General features: G+C 45.8%; 1 protein-coding gene across 2 annotated transcripts in view; it reads right to left on the bottom strand.

The window, feature by feature from the left end:
• Positions 1-12,753, bottom strand: part of Spata13 (spermatogenesis associated 13) — an 82,040-nt gene that overhangs the window by 50,001 nt on the left and 19,286 nt on the right. For both annotated transcript variants that reach the window (XM_035452281.1, XM_035452282.1), the window contains exons 2-3: positions 12,012-12,374; positions 9,580-9,724 (exon numbers count right to left, since the gene is read on the bottom strand). In XM_035452281.1, the coding sequence (XP_035308172.1) occupies positions 9,580-9,724; positions 12,012-12,374 (508 nt within the window). The remainder of the gene's footprint in view (positions 1-9,579; positions 9,725-12,011; positions 12,375-12,753) is intronic.

Here is a 12,753-nt window from a genome sequence, read left to right as displayed (position 1 = left end):
CACACATATCTGTAAGCCTGAGTGTTATTCCTCAGGAACCATTCACCTTGTTATGTGAGATAGGGTCTCTCACCAGGACGTGAGGCTCACTGATTAAGCTAGACTGGCTATTCAGCAAGCCTCAGGGATCTTCTTGGCTCTGCCTCTCATCACTTTGGTTACAGGCACAAGCTGCAGATCTGATTTTTACATGGATGTTGGGAATACGAATTCAGGTCCTCATGCTACTGTGGTAAACACTTTGCCTAGATAGGATTTGCCTAGATAGGATTTGTTGAATGTGGTCTACCCACACCTACTTGTTATGAGAGGTTCTTTGTCCCGGCAGCCTGGGTCCCGCTTCCCTTGAGCCCCAAATAAACACACAGAGATTTATATTATATTTATATATAAAACTGTTGGCCAGTGGCTTGGACTTCTTATTGGCTAGCTCTGCCTTAATTATTAATTATTAACCATTTCTATCATCTATGTATTGCCCGGTAATGCCCCAGCATGGTGTTACTCCTCTGGTAGCATCATGACTCTGTGTGGTGGGCTCACTCTGCCTACCTTTCCCAGAATTCCCTTGTCTCCTAGATCTGCCTGTCTTCCTGCCTCATTGGCCAAACAGTATTTTATTCATTATCCAATAAGGGAAACATATATACAGAAGGACAACCCCCATCACCCACTGACATCAACACATGGGCATGCATTTTTGTTTGTTTGTTTATGATCCATAAAAAGTCCACTGGTGTTTGAATGCTAAGGAAACTAGACAGTCTTCTTTTTTGAAGACAGCTGAAATAATCAGTTTATCTTAAGAGCAAATTGAAATAAGACAATTTTAACGTATCAAATATGACTTTGTAAAATACATAGGCTAGGCAGACTCATAAATACATTTTCTCTGGAGTGTGTGTGGGGGGGTGTTGAAAGGAGGAGGAGTGTGAAAGCTAGGCATGGCAGCACATGCCTGTAATCTTAGCAATTTGGACTGTGAGGCAGAATGGTAAGCTTAAGGCCTTTTCAGGTTACAGAATGAGTTCAAGGCTAGCCTAGGAAACATAGGGAGATACTCAAACTAAAAAAAGAAAAGATTAAAGGGTTGGGAATGTAGGTAAGTGACAGAGCATGCTCAAGGCCTTGGGACCTACCCCTGGAGCCCTAGGTAGGGTAGTTTCACTATTTGACCCACACTGGCCTTAAACTCCTCTTCCTGCCTTAGCCTCCTTGTACATGCAATTACAGGCATGTACCACCACACCCAGCTGACCACAGCCCTTTTACCGATGGACTTTAGAAAGACACTTGTAAGCACCACTGATTCATCATCCCTACTCCGTTATCTCTAACACCACACCCATGCTGGAGAAAGGCTCCCTGGTAGCCTTCCTTCACACTACTAAGAAGAGATAAGGCTGGCTTCTCCACAGAAAACAGTGCCCAGAGCTAGAGAGAGCACAGCACATTGTGTAAAACATGAGAAGAGAGACTGCATCACTGAGAAAACACAGATCTTCATTTCTTAAAGAAAAAGAAAAGAATGAAAGCTAGCTAGCTGGGCGTGGTTGCACATAATTATAATCCCAGAATTTGAGAGGCAGAAACAGAAGGATCATGAGTTTGAGATCAGTTTACATTCAAGAATGACCACGCCTCACAACAAGGGCAACAACAGAAAAGAGAACGGTGGAATCACAAACATTCACATCTCTGGATCTTGGGAAACTGTAGCCATAGTTTTCTCTTTTCCTTGGTGACTGGGATGAAGCCCAGGGCTTCCCACATCCTAACCATGTGTTCTGCCACTGGGCATGAACGGCTCTGCTTCTGCAGATATTGACAATCCCGGGCAGAGAGAAAGAAATAAGCTTTTAGGCGCTCACTGAGTGGTTACCAGTACTTCTTGAATTTTATTTCAAGTATTTCTCACCAACTTTACTGGAGCATGGAAAACAAATCTTTAACTTTATGCAGAAAATATATTATATATATATATATATATATATATATATATATATAATAATGACTTAAATATAGGGGCTGTTGGGAAGATAGGTAAGTCAATAAAGTTCTTAATCTGGAAGCCAGGGGACCTGAGGTCCCCAGAATCCATGTAAAGAAAAGCTAAGCACTCAGGACTGAGAGAGGTGGAAGCAGACAGGCCCCAGGGGTTGGCTGGCCAGCAGGTTTACACTACTTTGGGAACTATCTCAGAAACAAAACAAAAATAAAAAAACAAACAAACAAAACCAATGCAGGAGGTTCCTGAATGATGACTCTGGAGTGCTGGGATTAAAGGCATGCACCAGTCTGGCTCCCTGGTCTTGAGCTCTTTTTTGGTTTGTTTGTTTTTGCTTTTTGAGACACGGTTTTTCTGTGTAATAGTCCAAGCTGTGCTGGAACTTGCTTTGTAGACTAGGCTGGCCTCAAACTCGCTAAGATTGGCCTGCCTCTGCCTCACAGGTGCTGGCACCACTGCCCGGCTGAGTCTTGAGCCCTTGTACACACAGACATGCATGCACGCACACTCTCAAAACCTTAAATAACTGCAGGATTGTGAACAAGCTTCCTGATTATCTTTTGCTCCTCACTCTGTTGCCTTCTCTCTCCAATACTTCCACTAAAGAGAAGCCTTACCTAGATATTAATTGTTAAATCTGCATTTGAAGCACTTAGACGCTCCAGCCCTCCCACAAAAGCCAACAATCACTCACTGTCCCAGCTAACAAAATTCATAATTCATGTTGTCAAAATTCAGTCTCTATGAATACTTCACAATTCGGCTCTTAAAATAATCTTTAAAATATTTTGTTTTAATTTACTCTGATTTTTATTTTATGCATATGAATGTTTTGCCTGCATGTTATCTCTGCACCGTGTCTATGTAGTGCCTGTGAAGGCCGGAAGAGGGAAGTGGATTCCCCTGGGAATAGAGTGACTGACAGCTGTGAGCCACTGTGTATTGCTAGGGACTGAACTCACTTCCTCTGGAAGGGCAATGAGTGCTCTTAATCATTTAGCCATCACTCCGGCCCCATGTGCTACTGGACTTTGAGGCAGGAAAAATGAGAGAGTGAAGGGGCTATAGACTTTTACTCCCCAGTTTCAGAGGGCCCCTGAGGCCAGGCAGTGTGTGGCAGGGAGTCCTTGCCTTAAGTATCTGAGAGGGCAGGAGGCAGGGAGAGCCCATTGTGTGAAGCTGAATGTGTACCTAGGTTGCAGTGGAGACCTGAAAGATGTTGGAGATGCTAGACTGTGAGACATCACCCAAGGAAAGCTGCATACAAGGGAGTAGATTCTGCCCAGTAGAGTATGTTACCTGCAGCAAAGTTAAAGGGACAAAGCCATCTTGAGCCCTTTGACATTAGGCATGGAGCTATAGGATTTGGTCTTACTTTGGTTCAGTATTTTCCTCCATGCCCCCATTCCTCACTCCTGGAATGGTAATTTGTCTTCTTTAGATTTTCTACTGCTGTGATAAAACACTATGATCAAAAGCACGTGAAGAAAGGGTTTAATATCACCTTACAGCTTTTAGTCCATCATCCAGGTGAAGTCATGGAAGGAACCTGGAAGCAGCAGCTGACATGGAGGCCATGAGTGAGTGCTGCTTGCTGCTCATGGTTTGCTCAGCCTGCTTTCTTATACCATCCAGGATCACCTGCCTAGGGATGGCACTGCCACAATGGGTGGGGCCCTTTCATATTACTCATTAAACAAACAAAAAAAATGCTCTACTGATGTGCCTACAGGGGCATCCTATGGAGGCATTTTCTCAACTCCCTCTTCCCAGCTATGTCTAGGTTTGTGTCAAGCTAACAAAACTAACCAGCACAGAATTTATATTCTGTGCCATGTTGGAAGTATCTATTTTGCTTTTTAATTTGTAGGGGCAGAGGGGTCACAGTTAAGAAATTACCTTGACTCCCAAAAGAGACTTTGGATTTTTAAACAGTGTTGAGACTAAGAGGTTTAGTTTAAATGCATTTTGCATTTGGTATGATCATGAGTCTATAGGGCCAGGGAGTGGAATGTGGTGGGTGTGGTTAGAACGGGCAATGCCCTCTATAGGCTCATGTATTTGAATGCTTGGTCCCCAGTTTTTGGCACTATTTAGGAAAGTGGTGTAGCCTTGCTGGAGGAAGTACATCATGGGGGAGGCTTTGAGAGTTAATTGCCTTGCCCAGTTCCAATTTGCTCTGCTTTGGGTTTGAAGATGTGAGCTGTCAGCTTCCTGTTTCTGAAGCCAGATTGTTTTCTGCCATGTTGGCCCCAACCCCTAATCTCTCACCCCTATCAGGTTGGATTCTTATCCCTCCAGAACAGAAAGTCCTAATAAACTTCTGCACATTGCTTATTTTATCATGGCATCAGAAAGGTAACTAATACAACCTCTTAGCATCGACAGACAGAAAGGTAGGAAATGGTCCAACAGGAAACACAAGCCAGCAAGTGAGCATTATGGTAGCTTCTATAAGTTATAGCCTGACTGAGCATCGAGGCCAGAGATGCCCTAGTTGCCATGGAGACCTGAAGCGCTATGTGAGTGAAGCAATCACCTGTTGTGGGTCAGTGGGTAGTTGCTGCCCCAAACAGTAAGGCATGATCTGACTCATGACATCTCTGGTTGTGTCTCACTGATCTTGGGGGTCCCTAGGAACAAAGCTAATGAGTACTTCCATTAAGGTGTCATGTGATTAATGAAGCATGAAATCTGTGAGTCAGCCAGTGTGACAGGGAAACCCAGGGCTCTGCATCTGGGGTCACTGCACAGCAGGTCATCTTTGGGTGGGTATTCTACTAACTGAGTCGCTTTTTTCTATTGACAAGTTTCCATCCTTTACCTGGTCATTATGCACCCAAGACAGAGTAACCCTGAGTGGAAGATTTATGTCTTAATTCTCCAGACAGAGTGAGCTTGCATACATGTATGCTTAGGAGCTAACGGCTTGACAATACCATTGTGCCTTGAGGTGGGACCAGGGATGTGACTGCCAGAAGGCCTTAAATGCTTGAAAAGTTTAACACAAAAGATGCTATTTAAGAATCATGTGGGCCAACCATCTGTAATGAGAACTGGTGTCCTCTTCTGACCTGCAGGCTGATCACTATGTACATAATAAATAAATCTTAAAAAAAAAAAAGAATCATGTGGGCATGATGCTCACGATGCAAACATAGGCTAATCTTCTCTACTCATCTTGATGGGAGGCTCAGTGGACTCACAAAGAAACAAAACACCCACCAGACTACAAAAAAGAGTGCCAGCCTGAGCTAGACTGCAGGGCCTGTTCTCACCAGGGTTAATGATATGGTTCTCTGTAGGCACCAGATAGCTACTTGTGGGAAGTTGATTACAATGGGCATTTTTTTTTTTATAACAGAGGGGCAATGATTTGTCCTCACTGAAAAAGCCACTTGTGCTGGATACAGATTACCCACATCTCTTCACTGGCCTCACTAAAGGTTGCTAAACAGCCATGGCATCTGCCAGACACCACTTCGAAGTTCCCAGAGACTGGCTCACATCCAATACCACCTCAATGCAACTCAATTGTCTAGGAAGCTTGGAGACACATCCTGGTGCTGCCATGACACCCTGCAGGGGCACATGCTGTGAACCTGTGACTCATGTTACTGGGGGATGCCAAGCCACAACAGGAAACCTGGGGTAAACATAGAAGCAGCTACTCTCTTACTTCACAGCACACTTGCAAAATGTTCTCCTCCCATTCAGCACTGCTCTGTCAAACTGAATTTCATCTCAAAGGGGAAAAGTCCTTCCATGGGACATCCCAGCTCTAGCCCACTGAGTCAGAGCCTGGGCTCATCATTTCAGCCTTCAGGGAAATAAATACCCATGGGAATTTTTCTCGGCTTTTTGGCCACTGCCACTGTGGATACTCAGTGGGACTCAAAAAGCAGCCTTCACATCCATCTTTCTTCTCTACATTCGCCTTACCCCAAACTCCCGTACTTGCTTTTCTCCTTCACTTCCTCTGGTTTTTAATCTTTAATTTTGACTGATTGACATAGGATTTTGCTGTATAGCTCAGGCTGGCCAGAACTCACTGTGAAGCCGAGGGTAACTTGGCTAACTTCCTGGGATTACAGACATACACGACCACACAGGCCTGGCCACTCTTCCTTCTGAAGCACAAACCAGGAGCCAGTAAGATGGCTCAGAGGGTAAAGTTGCTTACCACCAAGCCTGATGACTTGAGTTTGACCTCCAGTACCCACAGGTGAAAAGGAAGATCAGACTCCTGCAAGTTGCCCTCTCACCTACACCCTATGGCATGCTTGTGCCCACAGACTCTCAACACATACTCATACACACACACACACACACACACACACATACACACCACACTCAACACATGCAACACACACATAAAAAAGGTTTTACTGTTATTTTTTTTAAGATTTATTTATTAATTATGTATACAGTATTCTGTTTGCCTGCATGCCAGAAGAGGGCACCAGATCTCATTACAGATGGTTGTGAGCCACCATGTGGTTGCTGGGAATTGAACTCAGGTTCTCTAGAAGAGCAGCCAATGCTCTTAACCACTGAGCCATCTCTCCAGCCCCTTGTTGCTTTGTTTTTCAAGACAGGGTTTCTCTTTTCAGTCCTGCCTATCCTGAAACTCATTCTGTAGACCAGACTGGCCTCAAACTCAAGAGATCCACCTGCCTCTGCCTCCTGAGTGCTGGGATTAAAGGGTTGTGACACCAGGCCTAGCTCTGTTGTTTTTAATTGAAGCACAAACCAGAACGCACCATTTTCCTGTCGGCGATGACTCCCTATTATAGTTAGAACCCCAAGTCCTTCTGTTTAGCCACCCTGTCTAACTACAGTGCCCTCTTCTGTTCATGTTTCCTGAGTTCAGTCACTGGCCTCCTGTTGAACCTCAGTGGAACATCTGTTGCTGCTAGGAGATCTCACTACCTCTTCCTCAATGCTCAGGTTGCTCAGAGGACATGAAACCCAAGGATACAGAAGTCATTCACATAGTCTTTGAGATGCTGTATACTAAATTATTACAACAGCCCCTGGCTCCCACATGAAGCTCCACACACTTTTGTAAGTTAACTGACTTTTGATAAAAAGAGAAGAAAGAAGATGATGGCTAATAAAGTAGGACCACGTTGTCCAACACAGATCCCTACAAGGTGAGAGATACTGGGAGAGGCAGGCAGCAGGACACTGGAAGAGGGGGTATGGAGTCAAAACCTACCACCTATGGCCTGGCTCTAGAGGAGACAGAAAAGACCTTCCTTTTGTGACATCATGAATGTATATGCACCGGTTCACAAATCCTTTCCTTCCCCACTTTCTACTATGATACTGTGTTGCTTGGGTTCGAAACACTAGAAAGGCACCCTAGCAGAAGGAGAGGAAGCAGGAGTTATTGTACAGGGTGGAGTGTTGCATGAAAAATAAAAGACCCAGAGATAGATATTGGGGTTCAAACTTCGAACTGAAGATCAGAAAAGCAAAGAAGCGGGTCACTAGCTCTTACCACTACCTCACTACCACTGCCTTTCCTCAGCGTGGCTGGAGAATCCTGAGACTGAATGTCTTCCTATCTTTAATGTGGCTGGAGAACGAATGCCTGAGACTGACTACTGAAGACCCTGCTCCTATCTTTTATACCCCTCTAGTGCTGGGATTAAAGGCATGTGATCCCTGGTGCTGAGCTCATCTTTGTGTGAACTGTTTCTCTTTAGGACTGGATCAATCTTGTGTAGATCAGGGTGGTCTTGGACTCACAGAGATCAGTCTACCTCTTAATCCTGAGTCCTAGGATTAAAGGTGTGTACCACCACCTCCTAGTTGCTGGCTGCTGAGATGTGTGTGTGTCACCACTGCGTGATCTCTATGGACAGAGGCTGACTTTGCTTTCTGAATTCTCAGGCAAGTTTAATAGATCATATATAATATATAACTACAATAGAGGCCTTAGGCCCAGCGATGTCTGATGCAGTGACCAGCCTGTGGGCTATCTCCAGGGGCATTTCCATAGTTATCTGGGGTAAGAACAGCACTGTGGGGTGAGGTGGTTTGGACACCTGTATCCCCCACCTCACTGACTTCTCCTGCAGAGTGTCCCTGTCCTGCCTGTTAAACACTTCCCTGCTGATTCATTTTCTCTCACAGGGCTGTAAGGGATGGAGTGGCTCTTCCTGCTCATTGCTCTCCCTCCTCTCACACACAGTAAATGCTCACTGCAGAGGGAGAAAGGGAGTATGAACGGACCCACGCTAAGGGAGGACTTTGTCAGGACCAATCTGTTCCTGACACCACCTGGGCACTGTTCTGGGAATAGGGCCTACTCTTCGTATTCACATTGATGGCAAGGAACCAAATACCTGAACAAATGCAGGGGTGACGGGGATTGGACTCCCTGTCCCACCATCCACACGGTGAACAGGCCACTGAGCTGAAAATATACCAGGAGGACAGGGCAGGCTGGCCTTCCCCCTTCCCCTGGTGGCACCATGCCCAGTGACACTTGGGGTTCCATAACTACTGGGAACAATCCTGACACCATGTATGCCCTACCTAGTTCCCCAGCCATTCTGGGAGTAGCCAACATCCTCCTAATCCATTCCTCTTTCTTCCCCACCTCCTTTTAAGTTAGGGTCTCAGGTAGACCAAGTTAGCCTCAAACTCACTATGTAGCTGAGGAGGACCTTGAACTTGTGATTTTCCTTCTTCCATCTTCCAAGTACAGAGATGACAGACATGTGCCACTACTCACTGTTTTATGTATGTAGTACTCAGGGCTCTGTGAATGCTGGGCAGGTACTCCACCAAATGGATAACATGTTTAGCTCACACCCCCCTTTTCTTAACTAAGTTAGTTTTTGATGTTTTTTAAACCAAAGAACCCTAAGGTTTTTGTTTCTGTTTTTCTTTTTTATATGAAAAAATCACATAAATCATGAAATGGGGGGTGCTTGGCTGTACCACATAGGGGCTGAGGAGAAACCCTCTCCATTCCTAACAGCCTGGCAATATCTTCCAAGCTTTTCTCGTCTTTGTTGGTATCCGAGCACATGCAAGCATGATAGACATTGGCATAACCATTGAAGAAGCACTTTTGGTTTAACTGAACCCCCAAAATGACAATGACATCCTCACCCCAGATCCCTAATGGTGACCTAAATGGAAACAGTCTTTGTGGGTGGCAAGTTAAGACGAGGTCAAAGGAAATATGGGCACTTACATTTGCAGCAGAGAGAATGTCACAGAGTGGGCAAGTGGAGAGGGACTGCACAGGCCAGCCAAGGAGCCCTGAAGCTGGCAGAAGCTAGGAGAAGACTGGAATAGTGTTCCTACAGCCTCAAACCAACCAACCAACCAAAAAACACCCTCAACACTAGAACGTCGGGTCTCTACACTGGGATGGCTCTGCAGCAACTTAGGTGTGGTGACATAATAGGAGCAGGAGCCTAAAACTCAGGGGAACCCAGATAACCACTGAAGCACTGCCCTGTAAGATGGAGAAATCACCTTGGTGCTTCGGACTCCCTAGCACCGGACAAAAGGTTCCAGGGCACAGCGGAAGCCCCAAGACTCACCATTGGATGCTTTCATCTGCCGTCGGCGCCCCACGCGGTCCAGTCCGATGGGAGTGCTCTGGGAAAAGGTGAAGGGCCTTAGGCGGGCAGACACTGCCTTGTAGGGTGGAACCTGGTGTGCAGGCACCGGAGGCCTGGCTGCTGGCTGTGAAAGGAAGTGCAGAGCTGTGAGAAGGTGCCAGGAAGTCTCAGCTCCTGTGAGCCACAAAACATCTCTGTGTTCTCACCCTGAAGCCACTGGCAGATGTGGAGTGGCTTCTTCAAACCCAGTCAGCAAGCAGCTGCAGGCTGCACCAAGCACAGTGGCAACAGGCTGTTCGAAAGTTTCAACAGCAGCCTCAATGCTGGCTCAGTCACATTTCATCCCCCTTTGAGCGACACACCAGTAAGGAACAGAGATAGAAAGAGAGGCATCTGCGCGAGAGGAAGACCGAAGACCGAGAAAGCAGCAGAGCTGTGAGCTAGAGTTGGGAAGGTATGCTGCCCAGAGTAGGAGCTGAGGAAGCAAGGGCCAGGCCATCGCACACAGACATGGTCATAGATCTCCAGTGTTGCTTTGCTTTTTTTTTTTTTTTTTTAAAGAAGACTTTGTTTGGGGGCTAGAGAGATGTCACAGGCTAAGAGCACTGGGTGCTCTTTCAGAGGACCCAACTTCAATTCATGGCAGCTCACAACTGTAATTTTAGTTTCAGGGACTCTGATACCCTCACACAGACATATATGCAGGCAAAATACCAGTGCACCCAAAGTAAAAATAAATAAATCATTTTATAAAAGATTTTATTTTACATAGTACAAGTCTGTGTGTGCATGACACCTATCAATGGATGCCTGCAGGGGCCTGAAGGTGTCTGATCCCCTGGTGCTGGAGTTACAGTCAGATGTGAGCTGCCCTGTTCTAGAAGGAAAATGGGAACCATTAACCACTGAGCTCTCTCTCCTCTGTGCTTTAGTTCGTACATCAGTGTCTTGCTCTGTAGACCAGGCTGGCCTCAATCCCACAATTCCTCTGCCTCAGACTCTTAAGTTCTAGAATTGTAGGCATGAACCACCATGTTTGCGCACAACACTATCTTGGTGTTCAGAAATAGAAATCCGTTCTAAGTACCTCAGATTATCCCTCAACTGAGTCTTGCATTCAAATACATTACAATTTGCTTTAGCTTAGAAATATATCCTAACAACCAGGGTACCCTAAAAGAAAAGGAACTTAGAGACCTTGTGGTGTTCTTCATCTTCACTTTGCTTGTGTTTTTTACATTTCTTTTTGAGGCAAGGTCTGGTAGTCCACTCTGGCCTGAAACTCTACATAGATGAATGAATGACCTTGAGGGACCACAGGTGTGTGCCACCATGCTGGGCTTTTACTTTTATTTGAAGAATTCCACTCAACTGGATTAAACAAGAATTTCTGAGTGTTTGGTTCAAGCGAGACATTGTGCTGTGCTTGGCAAGAAGCGCTTTAATGCACAATCCAAGCCTACTATCGAATTTCTTTCTCAGAGAATTTTTACAGGAAATTTAAGAAAGTACCAAGCAGGTTTTCAAAATGAAACTGAGCATATAAATCATTATATAAACTATTCTGTGACTATATGAGCATTATTGTGGTATTAGTTGGGTCAAATACTCAAAGAAGTATGAGTTTCTCCAAGAGAGGGCCTTTACTTGAATGTTCTATAACCTTAAAGTGCTCACAATACTCTTAAGAAGTATTTGCCAAATGTGCTGAGGACCAGTGGTGTTAAGGGTTAAACCTACAGCAAAACTGCAATTCAAAAGTAGAATAAGGACCAGTGGTGTTATTCCATGGTAGGGAGCTTGCCTAGCATGTTCTAAGCCTGGGTCCACTCCAGGAGTGGTGGGTGAAGGTGTGATGAATCACTGGGAATGGAGAGGAAGAGAGATGTAGTATTTTAGAAGATAAAGAAATTTTTCTCCAAGTACTGTCTTCTGCTTTGTTTTGGGGAGGGGGGTTGGTTGAAGGAACACAGGGCTCTGGCAGAAATCAAATCTCCATTACTGAGCTAAATCCATTGCCACCCCTTCTATATCATCTTTATTTTGTTCCTATGTTTGCATTCTAACAAGGAACCACTTTGTCCTTCAACAATCACTCCCTCAGGAAGGGCACTGGATAAATCCAGGGTACGGTTCCCCCTGCCCCGCTCCCCAGCTCAGGTCTCAGGCTTTGCAGACAAGTGACAGTCTGTGCTGTTAGCTGAGGCTCCAGGAAAGAAGACTGGAAAGCGGACGATGAGAGAATGGACTGTTAGTGTGAATCCAAGCAGATTTCGAAGTCAGGAGGAAAAGGGGGTGAAGAGGTACACCCTCCCCCAGAAGGAAAAGCAGTATCCAGTTTAGTCTGCAGGAAGGACAGAGGCAAGGAGCCAAGGGTCTCTGCTGGCCATGGTTGAGACACCAGCTCTTACTTGGACCAAGAGGTTCTCCACATCCTCTGCCTGGGTGTTGCCATAGAAGCTGACCCCTCCAATCACAGATATAGGTCGTCTTCTCCGGCCCCCTCTGGAACAGCCTGAGGGGGCGCGTGGATCCTGGCTGGTGGTGGTCACTCTTGATGGGTGCATCTTGTCTACATGGTCGTCATCTGGAGGATCTACAGCAATGGCGTCTTCAGGAATGGACAAGCTTCTGCTGACCAGCTGGCCATAGTCAGACAGTGGCCGTGGCCGGGTGAGCCTTCCTGAGCCCCAGCTCCTCCTGGAGATGCGGGGCACCTGGGTCTGCTCCTCCTCCTGGGCTGAGCCCTGCTGCCAGTCATCCTCATTCACCACCTTTGCAAACGAACAGGCTGAGTAAGCGCAGAGATCCAGGCAGGTGTGAGCAGATGCCTGCTGCCTCCCGCCCACTCTGTAGAGCCACAGACTCTCTTTACCTCAAGTAACTGTGCCACTGACAGTGAGAACACAACCATCTGTGGATTCAATGAGCCAGACTTCATTTCAGGCTCAATTAACACTATAGCTTAATAGATATTTGGGGACCAGCGATGAGCTACAGAGAGACATGAAGGATGCCAGCAGGTCTACAATAGTAAAATGAACATACAACCAAGGTGGATATTTTCCAAATACACCTAACAGTAGGTTAGCCACAGCGGCTAGACGTTGATTGTGTAATAAGTAAGTGTGTAACAAGATCCACAGCTGCCTT

This window comes from Cricetulus griseus (genome assembly GCF_003668045.3).
Source record: "Cricetulus griseus strain 17A/GY chromosome 1 unlocalized genomic scaffold, alternate assembly CriGri-PICRH-1.0 chr1_1, whole genome shotgun sequence".
NCBI classification, from domain to species: Eukaryota; Metazoa; Chordata; class Mammalia; order Rodentia; family Cricetidae; genus Cricetulus; species Cricetulus griseus.
The sequence above is the reverse complement of the archived record's forward strand: the minus strand, read 5'-3'. Positions and strand labels throughout refer to the sequence as shown.